This window comes from Oncorhynchus masou, chromosome 27, assembly GCF_036934945.1.
Source record: "Oncorhynchus masou masou isolate Uvic2021 chromosome 27, UVic_Omas_1.1, whole genome shotgun sequence".
Taxonomy (NCBI): domain Eukaryota; kingdom Metazoa; phylum Chordata; class Actinopteri; order Salmoniformes; family Salmonidae; genus Oncorhynchus; species Oncorhynchus masou.
Genome location: NC_088238.1, coordinates 2316367 through 2340840, shown reverse-complemented (window position 1 = coordinate 2340840; position 24474 = coordinate 2316367). Strand labels below are relative to the sequence as shown.

The 24474-nt window shown below is 42.9% G+C and overlaps 2 protein-coding genes across 3 annotated transcripts; one reads left to right on the top strand and one right to left on the bottom strand.

The window, feature by feature from the left end:
- Nucleotides 1-15: 15 nt before the first annotated feature.
- LOC135515559 (protein lifeguard 4-like) lies at nt 16-11908 on the bottom strand. 2 transcript variants are annotated; one of them, XM_064939178.1, is made up of 8 exons: nt 11894-11908; nt 10635-10881; nt 10350-10458; nt 8580-8685; nt 7518-7551; nt 4844-4961; nt 3685-3730; nt 16-1779 (listed from the first exon to the last, which is right to left on the bottom strand). In XM_064939178.1, exons 2-8 carry the CDS (start codon nt 10726-10728, stop codon nt 1573-1575), a joined length of 714 nt encoding a protein of 237 aa, XP_064795250.1. In that variant the 5' UTR covers nt 10729-10881; nt 11894-11908; the 3' UTR covers nt 16-1572. The 2 variants fall into 2 exon arrangements, with proteins under 2 accessions (XP_064795250.1, XP_064795251.1); XM_064939179.1 differs by lacking the exon at nt 11894-11908 and having other exon boundaries at nt 10635-10889.
- A 143-nt stretch (nt 11909-12051) lies between these two features.
- Nucleotides 12052-20774, top strand: LOC135515560 (beta-2-microglobulin-like). The gene is made up of 4 exons (XM_064939181.1): nt 12052-12209; nt 13247-13519; nt 19849-19884; nt 20006-20774. Exons 1-3 carry the CDS (start codon nt 12146-12148, stop codon nt 19860-19862), a joined length of 351 nt encoding a protein of 116 aa, XP_064795253.1. The 5' UTR covers nt 12052-12145; the 3' UTR covers nt 19863-19884; nt 20006-20774.
- The last annotated feature ends 3700 nt before the right edge of the window (nt 20775-24474 follow it).

Below are 24474 nucleotides of genomic sequence, written 5' to 3'. Positions count from 1 at the left end.
GAAAATTTAAAACACTCCACTTTACAATTTAATCAAGAAATCAAAGCATATACAATTGACAGTTGATTCACAGTTCACCGAATAGATGTGCAACTTCTTTACATTCCACGTGACAATTTGTATTGCAACTTGCAGGTTTGTTAATAAACAAATGAGTGAGGAAACAGAATATAGAGCCTAGTAAAATCTCTTCATTAGTATTTACATGATGTCTAATGGAAACCTCCTGGTGTTCAGACCTGTAGTGAAGATTCCCTTTCCTGACATCTGATGTGGTTGTATTCTACTGTACACTTGTTCTGCCCACCAGCTAACTGGTTGAACATGTTTCCTGGTCCCAGAGGATCCCTCTGTTTGCCGGCATATCAAATCTCTGTCATCAAATGCCCCATAGGGCTTTGGTCAAAAGTAGTGCACTATATAGGGAATAGGGTCCCATTTGGGACACGGATCTGGTCAAAAGTAGTGAGCTATATAGGGAATATAGGGTCCCATTTGGGATGCGGACCCTGGTCAAAAGTAGTGCACTATATAGGGAATGGGGTCCCATTTGGGACACGCCCTCTGGTCAAAAGTAGTGGACTATATAGGGAATGGTGTCCCATTTGGGACACGAACTCTGATCAAAAGTAGTGCACTATATAGGGAATGGTGTCCCATTTGGGACACGACCTCTGGTCAAAAGTAGTGCACTATATAGGGAATAGGTTGCTATGTGATACATATTCTCTGGTTAAGTCAATAGTGGAGAATAGTGTATTTTATCAAACTTTACTGTGACAACTATTCAAGTCTTTCTAAGATGATCATGGCCAGTTTATTCAGTCTACCGGCAAGCGAGGGGGATGGAAGTTTAAACTAAAGTAGAACGAAGTACTTTCCTAAGAAATGTGTTCTGCTTTTTTTCACACCATCACAACCTTCCGTAATCTGTATGCCTGATTATTCAGGAAGAAATCATTCACTGAGCGAGCAACCCACAATTAAATACGATGTCTTAGTTTGTTTTACATTCAGAATAATAAACAGTATAAGAACAAAAAAACAGCATTAAGTCCAAAACACAGCCAGTCCCAAAATGCTAAAAAAACAACAAAATGGCACAGGTTATAATATATTATTATCTCCAGGGGTTAATGTTTCACAATCACTGGTGGGATCTACATCAGGGTTGGCTATCAGAGATGGAGGGCAAAACAGTTTTCAATTCATGGAGGTGAATCGATAAATGCCCATTTTCTTTTCTATGAGGATTTTATAAATAATTCCAAGAAAATGTTACTGAATTGAGAACTGAATCGATCCCAAGTCACCCTGTGAGCCCCTGATCACTAAATCTGCCCCGAGTCCCAAACCACACACTATTCCCTTCACGGTGCACGACGTTCATACAGGGCCCTGGTCAAAACGTAGTGCCCTAAATTAGGTAATAGTGTGTAGTGCACTAAATTAGGTAATAGTGTGTAGTGCACTACATTAGGGAATAGTGTGTAGTGCACTAAATTAGGTAATAGTGTGTAGTGCACTACATTAGGTAATAGTGTGTAGTGCACTACATTAGGGAATAGAAGGTCAGTTTTTCTTCATGGAGTCCAGCATGCGGAGGATATGCAGGAAGAGGTTAACTATGTCCAGGTACAGGTTAATGGAGGCCAGGACGTGCTCCTCAGGGGACAGCTGGTGCATCAGGAGGTGGGTGTCGTAGATGATGAAGCCACAGAACAACAGAGCTCCCGCACCAGCAAACAACAGCTCTACTGTGTCGTTCTGGAAGAAGAGCTGGGGGGAGGGGGGAGAGGAGACTCAGATTAAACTGTGGATAGATGGATTGACTGACAGATAGATTAAGGATGTCTGAATGGACGGATGATAGATGGATGACTGACGGATAGATTAAGGTTGTCTGAATGGACGGATGATAGATGGATGATAGATGGATTGATTGACTGACAAGGCGTTAATGAGGAATGACTACATAGAAGAAAAATAATGGAAAATGAAGAGATAATGGATGTTGAAAAAGAGTGGTAATGACCTACCTGTACCATAGTAACCACTACCTGAAACCACCTCTACTATAGTAACCGCTACCTGAAACCGCCTCTACTATAGTAACCGCCTCTACTATAGATGTTGAAAAGAGTGGTAATAACCTCTACCGCAGCAACCGCCTCTACCGCAGCAACCGCCTCTACCCGCAGCAACCGCCTCTACCCGCAGCAACCGCCTCTACCCGCAGCAACCGCCTCTACCCGCAGCAACCGCCTCTACCCGCAGCAACCGCCTCTACCGCAGCAACCGCCGCCTCTACCCCAGCAACCGCCTCTACCCGCAGCAACCGCCTCTACCCGCAGCAACCGCCTCTACCGCAGCAACCGCCTCTACCGCAGCAACCGCCTCTACCGCAGCAACCGCCTCTACCGCAGCAACCGCCTCTACCGTAGCAGCAACCGCCTCTACCCGCAGCAACCGCCTCTACCCGCAGCAACCGCCTGCCGCAGCAACCGCCTCTACCCGCAGCAACCGCCTCTACCCGCAGCAACCGCCTCTACCGCAGCAACCGCCTCTACCCGCAGCAACCGCCTCTACCGCAGCAACCGCCTCTACCGCAGCAACCGCCTCTACCGCAGCAACCGCCTCTACCGCAGCAACCGCCTCTACCGCAGCAACCGCCTCTACCGCAGCAACCGCCTACCGCAGCAACCGCCTCTACCGCAGCAACCGCCGCCTCTACCGCAGCAACAGCCGCCTCTACCGCAGCAACAGCCGCCTCTACCGCAGCAACCGCCTCTACCGCAGCAACCGCCTCTACCGCAGCAACCGCCGCCTCTACCGCAGCAACCGCCGCCTCTACCGCAGCAACCGCCGCCTCTACCCCAGCAACCGCCGCCTCTACCCCAGCAACCGCCGCCTCTACCCCAGCAACCGCCGCCTCTACCCCAGCAACCGCCTCTACCCCGGCAGCAGCCGCCTCTACCCCGGCAGCCGCCGCCTCTACCCCGGCAGCAGCCGCCTCTACCGCAGCAACCGCCTCTACCGCAGCAACCGCCTCTACCGCCGCAACCGCCTCTACCGCAGCAACCGCCTCTACCGCAGCAACCGCCTCTACCGCAGCAACCGCCTCTACCGCAGCAACCGCCTCTACCCGCAGCAACCGCCTCTACCCGCAGCAACCGCCTCTACCGCAGCAACCGCCTCTACCGCAGCAACCGCCTCTACCGCAGCAACCGCCTCTACCGCAGCAACCGCCTCTACCGCAGCAACCGCCTCTACCGCAGCAACCGCCTCTACCGCAGCAACCGCCTCTACCGCAGCAACCGCCTCTACCGCAGCAACCGCCTCTACCGCAGCAACCGCCTCTACCGCAGCAACCGCCTCTACCGCAGCAACCGCCTCTACCGCAGCAACCGCCTCTACCGCAGCAACCGCCGCCTCTACCCCAGCAACCGCCGCCTCTACCCCAGCAACCGCCGCCTCTACCCCAGCAACCGCCGCCTCTACCCCAGCAACCGCCTCTACCCCAGCAACCGCCGCCTCTACCGCAGCAACCGCCTTTACCGCAGCAACCGCCTCTACCGCAGCCACCGCCTCTACCGCAGCAACCGCCTCTACCGCAGCAACCACTACCTGAAGGAAAACAGAATTTTAACAGTAAAGAGAAACTGTGAAAAGGACGAAACTCACCTTCATGAAACCAGCGATGATCAGGATCCACAGGCCGGAGAACAGTCTGGAACACAGTGAAGATTCTGTTCAACCAGCAGGTACCCTAATACACTCTGTCTGTAGTCCACAACCATACAGTCGTGGGTGAAGCTTTATCAAGGAGGGGTGTTAGTGGCTCCTGTGGACGTTGTCATCAAGACAGCACTAACAAACCTGAGACCATGCTTCGTGTTTACAAATAACCTCTAAAAACACATTGGTAATATATCTGTAGCAGCTATAATAAATAGGTACTATATCTGTAGCAGCTATAATAAATAGGTAATATATCTGTAGCAGTGTAACAGCTAAAATAAATATGTACTATATCTGTAGCAGCTATAATAAATAGGTAATATATCTGTAACAGCTATAATAAATAGGTAATATATCTGTAGCAGCTATAATAAATAGGTAATATATCTGTAGCAGCTATAATAAATAGCTAATATATCTGTAACAGTGTAACAGCTATAATAAATAGGTAATATATCTGTAACAGCTATAATAAATAGGTAATATATCTGTAGCAGTGTAACAGCTAAAATAAATAGGTAATATATCTGTAACAGCTATAATAAATAGGTAATATATCTGTAACAGCTATAATAAATAGGTAATATATCTGTAGCAGCTATAATAAATAGCTAATATATCTGTAACAGTGTAACAGCTATAATAAATAGGTAATATATCTGTAGCAGCTATAATAAATAGGTAATATATCTGTAACAGCTATAATAAATAGGTATTATATCTGTAACAGCTATAATAAATAGGTATTATATCTGTAACAGCTATAATAAATAGGTAATATATCTGTAACAGCTATAATAAATAGGTAATATATCTGTAACAGCTATAATAAATAGGTAATATATCTGTAACAGCTATAATAAATAGGTATTATATCTGTAACAGCTATAATAAATAGGTAATATATCTGTAACAATGTAGCAGCTATAATATAGGTAATATATCTGTAACAGCTATAATAAATAGGTAATATATCTGTAACAGTGAGCAGCTAAAAGGTAGGTTTGCATCCAAAATGGAGCCCTGACCCTATTCCCTACATAGTGCGCTACTGTTGAAAAAGTAACAGCCAGGTCTATGAGAGAAGTTCAAGGCCTCTTACCCAGCTCCCAGTTTACTGAAGTCTCTCTTCGACTGGAAGGTGTAGGCAGTCAGCCCAAGGAACACAGCTGCTGTGAGGAAGAAGGCCTGGAGCACGATGGAATACTCATAGAAGGTCACTACAGAGACAACAACACAAACACATGGCTGATTCACAGTGTATAGGAGGGAACAAACAACGAGGACTGCGTCTGAAATCGAACCCTATTCCCTATAAAGGGCACTAATTAGTGCTCCCTATTCCCTATAAAGGTCACTAATTAGTGCTCCCCATTCCCTATAAAGGGCACTAATTAGTGCACCCCATTCCCTATAAAGGGCACTAATTAGTGCTCCCCATTCCCTATAAAGGGCACTAATTAGTGCTCCCCATTCCCTATAAAGGGCACTAATTAGTGCACCCATTCCCTATAAAGGGCACTAATTAGTGCACCCCATTCCCTATAAAGGGCACTAATTAGTGCACCCCATTCCCTATAAAGGTCACTAATTAGTGCACCCCATTCCCTATAAAGGTCACTAATTAGTGCACCCCATTCCCTATAAAGGTCACTAATTAGTGCACCCCATTCCCTATAAAGGTCACTAATTAGTGCACCCCATTCCCTATAAAGGTCACTAATTAGTGCACCCCATTCCCTATAAAGGTCACTAATTAGTGCACCCCATTCCCTATAAAGGGCACTAATTAGTGCACCCCATTCCCTATAAAGGGCACTAATTAGTGCACCCCATTCCCTATAAAGGTCACTAATTAGTGCACCCTATTCCCTATAAAGGTCACTAATTAGTGCACCCTATTCCCTATAAAGGTCACTAATTAGTGCACCCTATTCCCTATAAAGGTCACTAATTAGTGCACCCTATTCCCTATAAAGGTCACTAATTAGTGCACCCTATTCCCTATAAAGGTCACTAATTAGTGCACCCTATTCCCTATAAAGGTCACTAATTAGTGCACCCTATTCCCTATAAAGGTCACTAATTAGTGCACCCTATTCCCTATAAAGGGCACTATTTAGTGCACCCTATTCCCTATAAAGGGCACTATTTAGTGCACCCTATTCCCTATAAAGGGCACTAATTAGTGCACCCTATTCCCTATAAAGGGCACTATTTAGTGCACCCTATTCCCTATAAAGGGCACTATTTAGTGCACCCTATTCCCTATAAAGGGCACTAATTAGTGCACCCTATTCCCTATAAAAGGCACTAATTAGTGCACCCTAATCCCTATAAAGGGCACTAATTTGTGCACCCTATCCCCTATAAAGGGCACTGATTAGTGCACCCTATTCCCTATAAAGGGCACTGATTAGTGCACCCTATCCCCTATAAAGGGCACTGATTAGTGCACCCTATCCCCTATAAAGGGCACTGATTAGTGCACCCTATCCCCTATAAAGGGCACTGATTAGTGCACCCTATTCCCTATAAAGGTCACTAATTAGTGCACCCTATTCCCTATAAAGGTCACTAATTAGTGCACCCTATTCCCTATAAAGGTCACTAATTAGTGTACCCTATTCCCTATAAAGGTCACTAATTAGTGCACCCTATTCCCTATAAAGGTCACTAATTAGTGTACCCTATTCCCTATAAAGGTCACTAATTAGTGCACCCTATTCCCTATAAAGGTCACTAATTAGTGCACCCTATTCCCTATAAAGGTCACTAATTAGTGCACCCTATTCCCTATAAAGGTCACTAATTAGTGCACCCTATTCCCTATAAAGGTCACTAATTAGTGCACCCTATTCCCTATAAAGGTCACTAATTAGTGCACCCTATTCCCTATAAAGGTCACTAATTAGTGCACCCTATTCCCTATAAAGGTCACTAATTAGTGTACCCTATTCCCTATAAAGGTCACTAATTAGTGCACCCTATTCCCTATAAAGGTCACTAATTAGTGTACCCTATTCCCTATAAAGGTCACTAATTAGTGCACCCTATTCCCTATAAAGGTCACTAATTAGTGTACCCTATTCCCTATAAAGGTCACTAATTAGTGTACCCTATTCCCTATAAAGGTCACTAATTAGTGCACCCTATTCCCTATAAAGGGCACTAATTAGTGCACCCTATTCCCTATAAAGGGCACTAATTAGTGCACCCTATTCCCTATAAAGGTCACTAATTAGTGCACCCTATTCCCTATAAAGGGCACTAATTAGTGCACCCTATTCCCTATAAAGGTCACTAATTAGTGTACCCTATTCCCTATAAAGGTCACTAATTAGTGCACCCTATTCCCTATAAAGGTCACTAATTAGTGTACCCTATTCCCTATAAAGGTCACTAATTAGTGTACCCCATCCCCTATAAAGGGCACTAATTAGTGTACCCTATTCCCTATAAAGGTCACTAATTAGTGCACCCTATTCCCTATAAAGTGAATAGGATGCCATGCTGGATGCAGACAGGAAGTGAAGCTTGTGGTGTTGCTATGGAAACACAGTAGGGAGGGGGGGTCGATATTTCCCGAGGGGAATAATAAACTATGAATAATCATATTACTAATGAGGTCACAGGTGTCTCACAGTAGATTAACTAATTCATTATTTATTGAGACATGAATAGAATTTATAATTTATATAGAAGCGGTGGATATTTTGAACTAAAAAGAAAACTTCTCAAAAGATGAATCAACATCAAGCAAAGGCAGAACTCACCTGCAGTAGCAACAGAGACCGACTCCAACAGAGTCTGAAAGAGAGAAAGAAAACAATGTTAGCTTTAACAAACTCATTACATCGTACACTACTTTTAACCAGGGCCACTATTCCCTATATAGTGCACTACTTTTAACCAGGGCCACTATTCCCTATATAGTGCACTACTTTTAACCAGGGCCACTATTCCCTATATAGTGCATTACTTTTAACTAGGGCCACTATTCCCTATATAGTGCACTACTTTTAACCAGGGCCACTATTCCCTATATAGTGCACTACTTTTAACTAGGGCCACTATTCCCTATATAGTGCACTACTTTTAACCAGGGCCACTATTCCCTATATAGTGCACTACTTTTAACCAGGGCCACTATTCCCTATATAGTGCACTACTTTTAACCAGGGCCACTATTCCCTATATAGTGCACTACTTTTAACTAGGGCCACTATTCCCTATATAGTGCACTACTTTTAACCAGGGCCACTATTCCCTATATAGTGCACTACTTTTAACCAGGGCCACTATTCCCTATATAGTGCACTACTTTTAACTAGGGCCACTATTCCCTATATAGTGCACTACTTTTAACCAGGGCCACTATTCCCTATATAGTGCACTACTTTTAACTAGGGCCACTATTCCCTATATAGTGCACTACTTTTAACTAGGGCCACTATTCCCTATATAGTGCACTACTTTTAACCAGGGCCACTATTCCCTATATAGTGCACTACTTTTAACTAGGGCCACTATTCCCTATATAGTGCACTACTTTTAACTAGGGCCACTATTCCCTATATAGTGCACTACTTTTAACTAGGGCCACTATTCCCTATATAGTGCACTACTTTTAACTAGGGCCACTATTCCCTATATAGTGCACTACTTTTAACCAGGGCCACTATTCCCTATATAGTGCACTACTTTTAACCAGGGCCACTATTCCCTTTATAGTGCACTACTTTCGACCAGAACCCTATGGGCCCCGGTCAAAAGTAGTGCACTATATAGGGAATAGGGTGCCATTTGTGATACAATCTGTGCAAACCAGAACTTACGAATGCGGCAAGCAGGTACAGGTTAATGGGGTGTTGATGTCTGTAGAAGGCCAGGGCAATGATCAACACCAGGGAGCCAATGGCTGACACCAACACAACCGCTGGACTGGAGGGGGTACAGAACCAATGAGAGAGTCAGAACCAAGCCAAGCCAACCTGGCAGCGTGTTGGACAGATTATACTATTGCACATCTGGTTGGACTCCTGTCCCTTGCATTCTCCATTGAAAGTCCCATGAGGAGTTGACAACACGGCAGAAACAGACTGACACCTAGGCTGGAGAGATTAGTATGATAGGAATCTGATGTCATCGGGTAGCCAAAATACAAGTCTCCTTACAGTATATAAATACATGCACAATGCTGGTGTATAGGGCTATTCTGGGGTGGAGAATTCCACGCGTTCAACTATCTGAATTTACTAATATCTATCATACCAATATCATTACCGTTACATCCCTAGTGGAGTACGCGTTCAACTATCTGAATTTACTAATATCTATCATACCAATATCATTACCCAGGTGGGTATATCATTTACTAATATCTATCATACCAATATCATTACCCAGGTGGGTATCATTTACTAATATATATCATAACAATATCATTACCTAGGTGGGTATCATTTACTAATATCTATCATACCAATATCATTACCCAGGTGGGTATCATTTACTAATATCTATCATACCATTATCATTACCCAGGTGGGTATATCATTTACTAATATCTATCATACCAATATCATTACCCAGGTGGGTATCATTTACTAATATCTATCATACCAATATCATTACCCAGGTGGGTGTCATTTACTAATATCTATCATACCAATATCATTACCCAGGTGGGTATCATTTACTAATATATATCATAACAATATCATTACCTAGGTGGGTATCATTTACTAATATATATCATACCAATATCATTACCCAGGTGGGTATCATTTACTAATATCTATCATAACAATATCATTACCCAGGTGGGTATCATTTACTAATATATATCATAACAATATCATTACCTAGGTGGGTATCATTTACTAATATATATCATACCAATATCATTACCCAGGTGGGTGTCATTTACTAATATCTATCATACCATTATCATTACCCAGGTGGGTATCATTTACTAATATATATCATAACAATATCATTACCTAGGTGGGTATCATTTACTAATATATATCATACCATTATCATTACCCAGGTGGGTATCATTTACTAATATCTATCATACCAATATCATTACCCAGGTGGGTATATCATTTACTAATATCTATCATACCAATATCATTACCCAGGTGGGTATCATTTACTAATATCTATCATACCAATATCATTACCCAGGTGGGTATCATTTACTAATATCTATCATAACAATATCATTACCCAGGTAATAATTTGCAAACAACACATACAGAGTATCATGATCAATTCACCTAGCTGCCGAATAGGCATCAACTCACAACGCAGCTTATTCTTAATGTTTGTCCGTAGGCTACCAGAGAGAGGACAAATATTTTTTCGGAATAAACGTGGCGAGTGAAAAACGTAATGAAATAGCCCACCCTCTCTAACCGGTATCTTATTCTGCCACTATACAACTGTCTATGCGTTGTTTGTTGGCAGCCTTGTTATTTACGGAGTTTTTTTTGTTGGAACTTTCCACAAATTAAACCCACCCTCATTACCCTTCTAACACAGTGTTTCCCAGATATGCCCATTGAATTACGCAGGTCTACTAATAGTTCACAATTTACCTTGAATGGACAAAGTCCTTGATGGTGTCACAGTACATGAAGAGAGCAGAGGTAGCCGTGGTCAGGATGATCTGAAGAGACAGGATGGTGTATACCTTGCGCAGGAAATCTTTTCCGGGGAGAGAGAATAAATAGATAAGACAGCTAAGTAGGCTTATTGAAATCATGATTTATTTAGTTACAATCTATAGCAGCGGATGTATTCGATTCTGTCATTTAGTTAGTTGCCACCACGATAAATGTCACATAGTTTATTTCATTTGGCAAGACATGATCTTCTCTTACCCATCCGGATTTGCACACTCGCTGTCGCAACATTTGTTCCATAGTTGAAATCATCTTCAATAGAAGACCTAGGGTATTTTTCAGGTGTAGTCATCTTGATCCAGCTTTAATTCAGACTAAAATACTGTCTTGATGATTTCTGTTTTGGGGCCCTTGCACAGCTGTTCCGGTTGACGTGCGTCAGTTCACTCCACTTCCGGCTTGGTTTGTAAACGTCATGTGACATGGCTCGTGATTTCTGTGAAACCTGCAATCGCGCAACACACCACTAACTGTTGATAAAGGGTCATTTTTTCCCCCCAGGGAACTATTAAAGCGGTTGAGTAGACAATGCTCAACTTTATGCTAAAACTAAAAAACAAAAACCCTAATTAAAAGAGGTATGTGTATTGTGGCCTAGCGTGGTCTATGCGGCACGTCTACGGTGTCGGCCTGGGTTCAAATCCGGCGTACTACCTGATATAAGCTATCTTTCCCCACTGTCATCCTCCCTCTCTTCAATCAAATCTGAAAATAGCATATAAATACACATATTTTTAAAGAGATACATGCATTGCAATATTGTATTAAGTAATGGTGTGTAACCATTCTAGCAACTTTTCACTCTAATTACTCATATATTTGTGGTCCCGAGTGGCGCAGCAGTCTTAATGCACTTCATCTCAATGTAAGAGGCGTCACAACAGTCCCTGGTTCGATTCGAGGCTGTATCACATCCCATAGGGCTGCGCACAATTGACCCAGCGTCGTCCGGGTTTGGCCGGGTAGGCCACCATTGTAAATAAGAATTTGTTCTTAACTGACTTGCCTAGTTAAATAAAAGTTAAATAAATACAAATACAATTAGATCAATGGAGACACAAAATATTGAAATGGCCAAACAACTATTCTATATTTTTTTATTCTCAAAATGGATGCAAAGGTGAAATAACATGATCAAATCAAATGTATTTATATAGCCCTTCTTACATCAGCTGATATCTCAAAGTGCTGTACAGAAACCCAGCCTAAAACCACAAACAGCAAGCAATGCAGGTGTAGAAGCACGGTGGCTAGGAAAAACTCCCTCGAAAGACCAAAACCTAGGAAGAAACCTCGAGAGGAACCAGGCTATGAGGGGTGGCCAGTCCTCTTCTGGCTGTGCCGGGTGGAGATTATAACAGAACATGGCCAATATGTTCAAATGTTCATAAATGACCAGCATGGTCAAATAATAATATCTCATGACATACATCGAAATTGCTATTATGGTAACTCACCTGGATTTCAGTTTATTTCCAGACTATAGTCCTCCCCAATAAACTATTTAACCTGTGCGGCTTTCTTTAGCCTAACAACAGAAATCTACCATTTTTGATTGGCTTTTAAAATAGAGAGGAGGCGGTCCTGGAGAGCATGTATACGACTGTCTGCCTTACTTTCAGTTAGGTTATTTTCACACAGGCACAGACAGGCGGATCTTTCCATTCTCTATTTTATTTGAGGACGAATAATTCCGAATTACACCAAATATGAAGTCTATTCTGTCAATCGTTGTACTTGGGCTCATTTACAGCGCCGTGGAGGCAAAAGAATGTAAGTATCTTGTTTTATAAAGTCAACGCAACGTTTGGAAATGCATGTCTTTATCGATTTCTTACCATCAGTTTGTTTGTACGCTGTTTATATTGTAGTTTTACGTTTTTTTACTAGGATATTTATTTAAATACCAAACGTATAACTTTTCTGTAGTTTTTTTGTTGGTTTGTTTATTGAACACTGTTTCTTGTAAACCCTACATTGTCATGTCATGTGGGAGGAAGGACACCACAACCTCGAGCCCTAGCTAAATAATTTGCATGAACCTTTTGCCATTTTTGCTAGATAATCATTTCTACATCCTAATCATTGATTTTTAATCCTCAACTATTTGCTGACATGCTTGTAAATGTTTGTGAGATGTGTGATGTCACCTAATGTAAAGTTCATGTAATGTAAACCTAATGTAACGTTTTTAACCTGATCAAAAATATAACGTTAAGTGATTGTTTCAGTGGATAGGTTATGTTATAGCCTACCTGGTATAGGCCGACAATGACATGACGCCACATTTTGTTATGGCTGGTAATCCCCTCCAGATTTTACTTTCACTTTTAATGAAATGGCTGCTGTCTTTGGCGGCCAGTATTGGCTCGAGCCATAATAAATGTCTGATAACTCACAGACCTTTGTCCCTAAGTGTACTTTACTTTTAAATAACTCTGTTAAAATATATAGCCTATGTAATGGATGTGAAACGGCTAGTTTAGTAAGCGGTGGGCGATAAATAGCGTTTCAATCGGTGACGTCACTTGCTCTGAGACCTTGAAGTAGTGGTTCCCCCTTTGCTCTGCAAGGGCCGCGGATTTTGTGGAGCGATGGGTAACGATGCTTCGTGGTTGACTGTTGTTAATGTGTGCAGAGGGTCCCTGGTTCGCGAGGGGACGGTCTAAAGTTATACTGTTACACCTACCTGTGTGAAATGTAAAGGAATATATTTATGTATTCCAATACCTACAAATGGAACAATAAAACTTTTAACTAATGAAAACCTATAAATCTCCCTATGGCATTTCCTTTCTTATTTCTACCAGCTCCCCCCAAGGTGCAGGTGTACAGCCGTAACCCTGGCAACTTTGGCAATAAGAACACCCTGATCTGTCACGTGAGTGGCTTCCACCCCCCTGACATCAGCATCCAGCTCCTGAAGAACGGCATGGAGATCCCCGACGCCAAGCAGACAGACCTGGCCTTCGAACAGGGATGGCAGTTCCACCTCACCAAGAGTGTTGGATTCACACCAGCCAGCGGAGAGGTGTACGCCTGCAGAGTCCGTCACCTGAAGAATCTGAAGACCTACACCTGGGGTGAGTTACTAGTGTAGTTAGAGGAGCACACCTGGGGTGAGTTACTAGTGTAGTTAGAGGAGTACACCTGGGGTGAGTTACTAGTGTAGTTAGAGGAGTACACCTGGGATGAGTTACTAGTGTAGTTAGAGGAGCACACCTGGGGTGAGTTACTAGTGTAGTTAGAGGAGTACACCTGGGGTGAGTTACTACTGTAGTTAGAGGAGCACACCTGGGGTGAGTTACTAGTGTAGTTAGAGGAGCACACCTGGGGTGAGTTACTAGTGTAGTTAGAGGAGCACACCTGGGGTGAGTTACTAGTGTAGTTAGAGGAGCACACCTGGGGTGAGTTACTAGTGTAGTTAGAGGAGCACACCTGGGGTGAGTTACTAGTGTAGTTAGAGGAGCACACCTGGGGTGAGTTACTAGTGTAGTTAGAGGAGCACACCTGGGGTGAGCTACTAGTATAGTTAGTAGTTAGAGGAGTACACCTGGGGTGAGTTACTAGTGTAGTTAGAGGAGCACACCTGGGGTGAGTTACTAGTGTAGTTAGAGGAGCACACCTGGGGTGAGTTACTAGTGTAGTTAGAGGAGCACACCTGGGGTGAGCTACTAGTATAGTTAGTAGTTAGAGGAGTACACCTGGGGTGAGTTACTAGTGTAGTTAGTAGTTAGAGGAGTACACCTGGGGTGAGTCACTAGTATAGTTAGTAGTTAGAGGAGTACACCTGGGATGAGTTACTAGTGTAGTTAGTAGTTAGAGGAGTACACCTGGGGTGAGTTACTAGTGTAGTTAGAGGAGCACACCTGGGGTGAGTTACTAGTGTAGTTAGAGGAGCACACCTGGGGTGAGTTACTAGTGTAGTTAGAGGAGCACACCTGGGGTGAGTCACTAGTATAGTTAGTAGTTAGAGGAGTAAACCTGGGGTGAGCTACTAGTATAGTTAGTAGTTAGAGGAGTACACCTGGGGTGAGTTACTAGTATAGTTAGTAGTTAGAGGAGCACACCTGGGGTGAGTTACTAGTGTAGTTAGAGGAGCACACCTGGGGTGAGTTACTAGTGTAGTTAGAGGAGTACACCTGGGGTGAGTTACTAGTGTAGTTAGAGGAGCACACCTGGGGTGAGTTACTAGTGTAGTTAGAGGAGTACACCTGGGGTGAGTTACTAGTGTAGTTAGTAGTTAGAGGAGTACACCTGGGGTGAGTTACTAGTGTAGTTAGAGGAGCACACCTGGGTGAGTTACTAGTGTAGTTAGAGGAGCACACCTGGGGTGAGTTACTAGTGTAGTTAGAGGAGTACACCTGGGGTGAGTCACTAGTGTAGTTAGAGGAGTACACCTGGGGTGAGTTACTAGTGTAGTTAGAGGAGTACACCTGGGGTGAGTTACTAGTATAGTTAGAGGAGCACACCTGGGGTGAGTTACTAGTGTAGTTAGTAGTTAGAGGAGTACACCTGGGGTGAGTTACTAGTGTAGTTAGAGGAGCACACCTGGGGTGAGTTACTAGTGTAGTTAGAGGAGCACACCTGGGGTGAGTTACTAGTGTAGTTAGAGGAGTACACCTGGGGTGAGTTACTAGTGTAGTTAGAGGAGTACACCTGGGGTGAGTTACTAGTGTAGTTAGTAGTTAGAGGAGTACACCTGGGGTGAGTTACTAGTGTAGTTAGAGGAGCACACCTGGGGTGAGTTACTAGTGTAGTTAGAGGAGCACACCTGGGGTGAGTTACTAGTGTAGTTAGAGGAGTACACCTGGGGTGAGTTACTAGTGTAGTTAGAGGAGCACACCTGGGGTGAGTTACTAGTGTAGTTAGAGGAGTACACCTGGGGTGAGTTACTAGTGTAGTTAGAGGAGTACACCTGGGGTGAGTTACTAGTGTAGTTAGAGGAGTACACCTGGGGTGAGTTACTAGTGTAGTTAGTAGTTAGAGGAGTACACCTGGGGTGAGTTACTAGTGTAGTTAGAGGAGCACACCTGGGGTGAGTTACTAGTGTAGTTAGAGGAGCACACCTGGGGTGAGTTACTAGTAAGTCCTGTGTGGCTCAGTCGGTAGAGCATGGCGCTTGCAACGCCAAGCGTCGTGGGTTCGATTCCCGCTGGGGCCACCCATATGTAAAAGTAGTGGCCCCAGCCGACTTGTAAGTCGCTTTGGACAAAAGCGTCTGCTAAATGGGATATATTATTATATATTTATATTTTGGTTAGAGGAGCACACCTGGGGTGAGTTACTAGTGTAGTTAGTAGTTAGAGGAGTACACCTGGGGTGAGTTACTAGTGTAGTTAGAGGAGCACACCTGGGGTGAGTTACTAGTGTAGTTAGAGGAGCACACCTGGGGTGAGTTACTAGTGTGGTTAGAGGAGCACACCTGGGGTGAGTTACTAGTGTAGTTAGAGGAGCACACCTGGGGTGAGTTACTAGTGTAGTTAGTAGTTAGAGGAGTACACCTGGGGTGAGTTACTAGTGTAGTTAGAGGAGCACACCTGGGGTGAGTTACTAGTATAGTTAGAGGAGCACACCTGGAGTGAGTTACTAGTATAGTTAGTAGTTAGAGGAGCACACCTGGGGTGAGTTACTAGTATAGTTAGTAGTTAGAGGAGCACACCTGGGGTGAGTTACTAGTGTAGTTAGAGGAGTACACCTGGGGTGAGTCACTAGTATAGTTAGAGGAGCACACCTGGGGTGAGTTACTAGTATAGTTAGTAGTTAGAGGAGCACACCTGGGGTGAGTTACTAGTATAGTTAGTAGTTAGAGGAGTACACCTGGGATGAGTTACTAGTATAGTTAGAGGAGCACACCTGGGGTGAGTTACTAGTGTAGTTAGTAGTTAGAGGAGTACACCTGGGGTGAGTTACTAGTGTGGTTAGAGGAGCACACCTGGGGTGAGTTACTAGTGTAGTTAGAGGAGCACACCTGGGGTGAGTTACTAGTGTAGTTAGTAGTTAGAGGAGTACACCTGGGGTGAGTTACTAGTGTAGTTAGAGGAGCACACCTGGGGTGAGTTACTAGTGTAGTTAGAGGAGTACACCTGGGGTGAGTTACTAGTGTAGTTAGTAGTTAGAGGAGTACACCTGGGGTGAGTTACTAGTGTAGTTAGAGGAGCACACCTGGGGTGAGTTACTAGTGTAGTTAGAGGAGCACACCTGGGGTGAGTTACTAGTGTAGTTAGAGGAGTACACCTGGGGTGAGTTACTAGTGTGGTTAGAGGAGCACACCTGGGGTGAGTTACTAGTGTAGTTAGAGGAGCACACCTGGGGTGAGTTACTAGTGTAGTTAGTAGTTAGAGGAGTACACCTGGGGTGAGTTACTAGTGTAGTTAGAGGAGCACACCTGGGGTGAGTTACTAGTGTAGTTAGAGGAGCACACCTGGGGTGAGTTACTAGTGTGGTTAGAGGAGCACACCTGGGGTGAGTTACTAGTGTAGTTAGAGGAGCACACCTGGGGTGAGTTACTAGTGTAGTTAGTAGTTAGAGGAGTACACCTGGGGTGAGTTACTAGTGTAGTTAGAGGAGTACACCTGGGGTGAGTTACTAGTATAGTTAGAGGAGCACACCTGGGGTGAGTCACTAGTATAGTTAGAGGAGCACACCTGGGGTGAGTTACTAGTATAGTTAGAGGAGCACACCTGGGGTGAGTTACTAGTATAGTTAGTAGTTAGAGGAGCACACCTGGGGTGAGTTACTAGTATAGTTAGTAGTTAGAGGAGCACACCTGGGGTGAGTTACTAGTATAGTTAGTAGTTAGAGGAGTACACCTAGGATGAGTTACTAGTATAGTTAGAGGAGCACACCTGGGGTGAGTTACTAGTATAGTTAGTAGTTAGAGGAGCACACCTGGGGTGAGTTACTAGTATAGTTAGAGGAGTACACCTGGGGTGAGTTACTAGTATAGTTAGTAGTTAGAGGAGTACACCTGGGGTGAGTTACTAGTGTAGTTAGAGGAGTACACCTGGGGTGAGTTACTAGTGTAGTTAGAGGAGTACACCTGGGGTGAGTTACTAGTGTAGTTAGTAGTTAGAGGAGTACACCTGGGGTGAGTTACTAGTGTAGTTAGAGGAGTACACCTGGGGTGAGTTACTAGTGTAGTTAGAGGAGTACACCTGGGGTGAGTTACTAGTGTAGTTAGAGGAGCACACCTGGGGTGAGTTACTAGTGTAGTTAGTAGTTAGAGGAGTTCACCTGGGGTGAGTTACTAGTGTAGTTAGAGGAGCACACCTGGGGTGAGTTACTAGTGTAGTTAGTAGTTAGAGGAGTTCACCTGGGGTGAGTTACTAGTGTAGTTAGAGGAGCACACCTGGGGTGAGTTACTAGTGTAGTTAGAGGAGTGCACCTGGGGTGAGTTACTAGTGTAGTTAGAGGAGCACACCTGGGGTGAGTTACTAGTGTAGTTAGAGGAGCACACCTGGGGTGAGTTACTAGTGTAGTTAGTAGTTAGAGGAGAAGACCTGGGGTGAGTTACTAGTGTAGTTAGAGGAGTACACCTGGGGTGAGTTACTAGTGTAGTTAGAGGAGTGCACCTGGGGTGAGTTACTAGTGTAGTTAGTAGTTAGAGGAGTACACCTGGGGTGAGTTACTAGTGTAGTTAGAGGAGTACACCTGGGGTGAGTTACTAGTGTAGTTAGAGGAGTGCACCTGGGGTGAGTTACTAGTGTAGTTAGAGGAGCACACCTGGGGTGAATTACTAGTGTAGTTAGAGGAGCACACCTGGGGTGAGTTACTAGTGTAGTTAGTAGTTAGAGGAGTACACCTGGGGTGAGTTACTAGTGTAGTTAGTAGTTAGAGGAGTACACCTGGGGTGAGTTACTAGTGTAGTTAGAGGAGCACACCTGGGGTGAGTTACTAGTGTAGTTAGTAGTTAGAGGAGTACACCTGGGGTGAGTTACTAGTGTAGTTAGAGGAGCACACCTGGGGTGAGTTACTAGTGTAGTTAGTAGTTAGAGGAGTACACCTGGGGTGAGTTACTAGTGTAGTTAGAGGAGCACACCTGGGGTGAGTTACTAGTGTAGTTAGAGGAGCACACCTGGGGTGAGTTACTAGTGTAGTTAGAGGAGTACACCTGGGGTGAGTTACTAGTGTAGTTAGAGGAGTACACCTGGGGTGAGTTACTAGTGTAGTTAGAGGAGTACACCTGGGGTGAGTTACTAGTGTAGTTAGAGGAGTACACCTGGGGTGAGTTACTAGTGTAGTTAGAGGAGCACACCTGGGGTGAGTTACTAGTATAGTTAGTAGTTAGAGGAGTACACCTGGGGTGAGTTACTAGTGTAGTTAGAGGAGCACACCTGGGGTGAGTTACTAGTGTAGTTAGTAGTTAGAGGAGTACACCTGGGGTGAGCTACTAGTATAGTTAGTAGTTAGAGGAGCACACCTGGGGTGAGTTACTAGTGTAGTTAGAGGAGCACACCTGGGGTGAGTTACTAGTGTAGTTAGTAGTTAGAGGAGTACACCTGGGGTGAGCTACTAGTGTAGTTAGTAGTTAGAGGAGCACACCTGGGGTGAGTTACTAGTGTAGTTAGAGGAGCACACCTGGGGTGAGTTACTAGTGTAGTTAGAGGAGCACACCTGGGGTGAGTTACTAGTATAGTTAGAGGAGCACACCTGGGGTGAGTTACTAGTATAGTTAGAGGTGTACACCTGCAGAGTCCGTCACCTGAAGAATCTGAAGACCTACACCTGGCGTGAGTTACTAGTGTAGTTAGAGGAGCACACCTGGGGTGAGTTACTAGTGTAGTTAGAGGAGTACACCTGGGGTGAGTTACTAGTGTAGTTAGAGGAGCACACCTGGGATGAGTTACTAGTGTAGTTAGAGGAGTACACCTGGGGTGAGTTACTAGTGTAGTTAGAGGAGTACACCTGGGGTGAGTTACTAGTGTAGTTAGAGGAGTACACATGGGGTGAGTTACTAGTGTAGTTAGTAGTTAGAGGAGCACACCTGGGGTGAGTCACTAGTGTAGTTAGAGGAGTACACCTGGGGTGAGTTACTAGTGTAGTTAGTAGTTAGAGGAGCACGCCTGGGGTGAGTCACTAGTGTAGTTAGTAGTTAGAGGAGTACACCTGGGGTGAGTTACTAGTGTAGTTAGTAGTTAGAGGAGTACACCTGGGGTGAGTTACTAGTGTAGTTAGAGGAGCACACCTGGGGTGAGTTACTAGTGTAGTTAGAGGAGTACACCTGGGATGAGTTACAGGAGTTGTTTCTGGACAGGGTCGTGGAGAGCGAGGTTCATTATGTGGTCATTGATTTAGATACCAATTGATGAGCCATTAGTTACAGTAAGAGACTGATTTCACGTAGACATGTAGTTTGTGGAAGTCTGTAAAACAATAACAGTGCTGTCTGTGTTGTTGTTGTTTTCTCCAGAGGCAGATATGTAAGGATCTGGAGAAGGACTTAATGGTAGGTATTAAGATGAATGTATTTATATTTGTTTGTTAAAACTGTATCTAATTACATGAACTGTAGCTAACTCGATTAAATCAGAATTAAACCTCATATCTTTACCCTTCTTTCTTAACAGGCGGCCATTCCATCTGTGGTTGTCCAATCCGTGCCAGCCTTTAATGAGAGCTGAGATGACAATCTTGGGCTTTTGTTTTCATTTTTTGGTAACACTTTGTGCGAAGGTGCCAGTTTCAAGGGTTTTTGAATTGACAATCATTACTAAAACACTTACACACAAAGTTGTTAAGATTTTTTGGGGGGCAAGCTATTTTTAATTGACAAATGGCACAGCTTCTGATGAACATTCTCAATCAAACTCACTTCTTTCAAAACAATAAAAGCTTTTATCAAGTATTTTATTTTTAGATTAAAAAAAAAAAAAAAAAAATTCCTTGAAATTGGTACCATTAGATTTGAAAACGTTTTCTCATAATAGAAATAAATAAACAAACTCCATAACTTGCACTATTTGAATGTGGTTTTAGTTATAAGCAACAGTGTAATCTAAAGTCTGATATTTGATCAGCATTTTCATTTTATTTTTTAAAGCCCAAATTATTTTCGAGGAAGCCCATGTGATATGCATTTGTGTGAGCTGTAAATATCAACGTTCATTTTTGGTTTGAAGTCATTTATCAATATAACATCTCAGCTTCTGTCTATCCTTCAACATTCCTGTAAATGACCAATTATCAACAGAAATAAATGGGGGTTTTTACAGGCACATTTTGCTAAGTAGAGAACTGTATTTTCATTACTTTAAAAAAACGATATGTTCTGTCTTTCGGTGTATTATACAACACTTTTCTGTTCAGTTTGATTTAAAAAATAAATGGTAAACTATTGACATTGGACAACTATTTGACAAAATATTTTTAATTTAAAGAAATACAGAATCATTGTGACCAAAAATGTCACTTTTTTATGATATTTCTTGATTAAATGTCTCTTCACTGTAAGAACTTGTTGTGATCGACTCAGTCATGTTCAAAAGTCCATTTTGATAAGTTATATTAATCATTCAATCAGTAATGTACTTGCAATAAGCTACTCACATTGCCAAGGCAGGTAGGCAATGCGTGCAGAGCAGTAGTCTACAGCATTATAATGGGTGATGATACAATGTTGACATATCAGATCATACACTATACTTTATTACCATACTTTGTCTCAATGCAATGCATGTCCAGCATTGTAACTGGTAAAAGGAAGATTACGTCAACTTTGTAACAGACTGCCATGGCTAGAAGGGATACAGCTTTTGTCAAATTCCTGTTTTTTCTTATTTTGCATTTCAGCAAACCCTTTTCCAAACCTTATCCAAATTCTCCTAACCAGCTATGAAAAGTCCATTTTCACGTTCATTTCACAAAAGCTGTTTCTCTTCTAGCCCTGTAGCCTATTGGGACTCACTTTAAGGTTAGGCACAACGTCAATAATAACTGGTTAAGGTTGGGTTAAAAAGCAGATACATGGATGGGGTTTAGCCATAACTATGACTTTGTGGCTGTATTAACTAGCGACGACCCTGGATCAACCGAGAGAAACATCGAGAGGTGAAGCCTGCCTAGCAACTGTGAAGTACGATTTTCAATTGGCCCATTAATCGAAGTGGGTGCGGCTTTACTACATATCCCGAAGAATATATTTTTTGCCTTTTTCGGCTGCAAAGTCTGTTTTGTTTGTCGCAGTTATATATTTTTTCAGCCTGGGAAAGAAATCATGAAAACTGTTTTGTCCGTGATCGCTTTCTGCGTCTTCCTGGGGTTCATAAACGCAAAATAATGTTTTTATTTATTTATTATTCAATGACGGCCTAGGAACAGTGGGTTAACTGCCTGTTCAGGGGCAGAACGACAGATTTGTACCTTGTCAGCTCGGGGGTTTGAACTTGCAACCTTCAGGTTACTAGTCCAACGCTCTAACCATTAGTAATTAAAGTTATCACTTTGTCGTTGAAGTTATTGATGGGATTGTCTTTGTCACCCATGACCTTCGTGAAACCAGTTAGATATTTCCTTAACATTGTTTTAAGTAAACAATAAGCCTAGTATTAGGCAACTATTATTACTTGATAAAATATTGAATTTGATGTTGACTATTGTTAGAGTTGCGTAAATTCGAATCTGGTATCAGGATAAATATAACAATGAGTCACCGATTTTATACTATGTATTTTTTATTAGCTAAGTAATAAATGGCAAATGCAACTTTCGTATATACGGGCTCACTGTAATACCACGCAGGGCAGAACAGGGAACTGACAAGACGTATGTAAAACAGTATTCTTTATACTGTGATAGACAGTTCCAACCCGTCTGTTGGCCTATCACAGTAGAGACTGGGCGTGGTTTAAACTTGTCCAGCCTATTGCAGGTGCTCAGGCGGGTCCCCGCCTCTTGGCGCGTCTGTTGATAGATGTAACTTGCTTGTGAATAACATCCAGGTTCTCATGCTCCATACCGTTATCTCGCACCTGGCTCCTGTTATCTAACAAAAGACCGCTTGTTCTCGCAACACCCCCCTCTGAATGTGCCCCTCCCCCCCAACTCATTGAACAGTTCCTGTCTTCATGCTTCTCTGTATTTTTCCATCATGAGAAAGGCCCATGGCCCTGATACTTGATGTACATGTCCGTGTTAACTTCCTCTTTATCCCTGGTTGATGTACATGTCCGTGTTAACTTCCTCTTTATCCCTGGTTGATGTACATGTCAGTGTTAACTTCCTGTTTATCCCTGGTTGATGTACATGTCCGTGTTAACTTCCTCTTTATCCCTGGTTGATGTACATGTCAGTGTTAACTTCCTGTTTATCCCTGGTTGATGTACATGTCAGTGTTAACTTCCTCTTTATCCCTGGTTGATGTACAGGTCAGTGTTAACTTCCTGTTTATCCCTGGTTGATGTACATGTCAGTGTTAACTTCCTGTTTATCCCTGGTCGATGTACATGTCCGTGTTAACTTCCTCTTTATCCCTGGTTGATGTACATGTCAGTGTTAACTTCCTGTTTATCCCTGGTTGATGTACATGTCAGTGTTAACTTCCTCTTTATCCCTGGTTGATGTACATGTCCGTGTTAACTTCCTCTTTATCCCTGGTTGATGTACATGTCAGTGTTAACTTCCTCTTTATCCCTGGTTGATGTACATGTCCGTGTTAACTTCCTGTTTATCCCTGGTTGATGTACATGTCCGTGTTAACTTCCTGTTTATCCCTGCTTGATGTACATGTCAGTGTTAACTTCCTGTTTATCCCTGGTTGATGTACATGTCAGTGTTAACTTCCTCTTTATCCCTGGTTGATGTACATGTCAGTGTTAACTTCCTGTTTATCCCTGGTTGATGTACATGTCAGTGTTAACTTCCTCTTTATCCCTGGTTGATGTACATGTCCGTGTTAACTTCCTGTTTATCCCTGGTTGATGTACATGTCAGTGTTAACTTCCTCTTTATCCCTGGTTGATGTACATGTCAGTGTTAACTTCCTGTTTATCCCTGGTTGATGTACATGTCCGTGTTAACTTCCTCTTTATCCCTGGTTGATGTACATGTCAGTGTTAACTTCCTGTTTATCCCTGGTTGATGTACATGTCAGTGTTAAGTTCCTGTTTATCCCTGGTTGATGTACATGTCAGTGTTAACTTCCTGTTTATCCCTGGTTGATGTACATGTCAGTGTTAAGTTCCTGTTTATCCCTGGTTGATGTACATGTCAGTGTTAACTTCCTGTTTATCCCTGGTTGATGTACATGTCCGTGTTAACTTCCTGTTTATCCCTGGTTGATGTACATGGCAGAGCATCTTCAGTGTGGATGGGGTACAGCAGACATCTTCAACAACAAAGACTGCACTTCCTGTTTGTGTTCTTTACTCTTATCTTTACTCTTATCTTTACTCTTATCTTTACTCTTACTCCTATTATTGAACTCTTATCTTCATTCCTAGTTACAGCACACGGAACCACCGTTAACGTGCAAAACATTCAATCTAAAACAAAACCAAGTGTAACACGTTATAAATAATATCAATGATGAATGACCAATTAGCCGTCCATTGTGTTATATTATAAATTGTCTTACATGCCGTCACTGTTGTCAAAAGATTCTAAACAGGTTAAATAAAGTTACTAACCCAGTCCGTCTTTGGGTCACATCCAGGTTCTTTATCAGTGGCACACATGAAGCAGTTGTTGGCTTTGTTTGAACTCTGAAATCATAGGCCTGAACTGAACACATGGCTGTGCCACACAACCACATGAAAATAAAGACTTTACATTTACTTTGAATTAAATGTCGTGACATACCAGACATGTTTAGTATATCCTCAGCCATTTCTTCCGTTGCTTCATGTGTTTTTGTGAAGGTTTTTATATCAATTTGGGATGTTGGGGAAGTTCTGTGCAACGTCCTTTAGCCATCTACACCTAAAAAAATAAACAAATAAGAGTTTTTGACCTGATTGTCACATAACGGCAAATCATTCATTATATAAAATATAACTATCAACCCTGCATTACAAAGACCCCAGCTGCTGAAGGTGTCCTG

Bases quoted from the DNA above. Each gene is read 5' to 3' on its own strand.
- LOC135515559 (XM_064939178.1), bottom strand. From the start codon at position 10,728: ATGACTACACCTGAAAAATACCCTAGGTCTTCTATTGAAGATGATTTC. The intron at 8,686-10,349 runs GTAAATTGTGAA...TACCCCCTCCAG, and splicing joins AAGGACTTTGTCCATTCAAG to TCCAGCGGTTGTGTTGGTGT. The intron at 7,552-8,579 runs GTAAGTTCTGGT...TCTCTCTTTCAG, and splicing joins TGTACCTGCTTGCCGCATTC to ACTCTGTTGGAGTCGGTCTC.
- LOC135515560 (XM_064939181.1), top strand. From the start codon at position 12,146: ATGAAGTCTATTCTGTCAATCGTTGTACTTGGGCTCATTTACAGCGCC. The intron at 12,210-13,246 runs GTAAGTATCTTG...TATTTCTACCAG, and splicing joins CGCCGTGGAGGCAAAAGAAT to CTCCCCCCAAGGTGCAGGTG.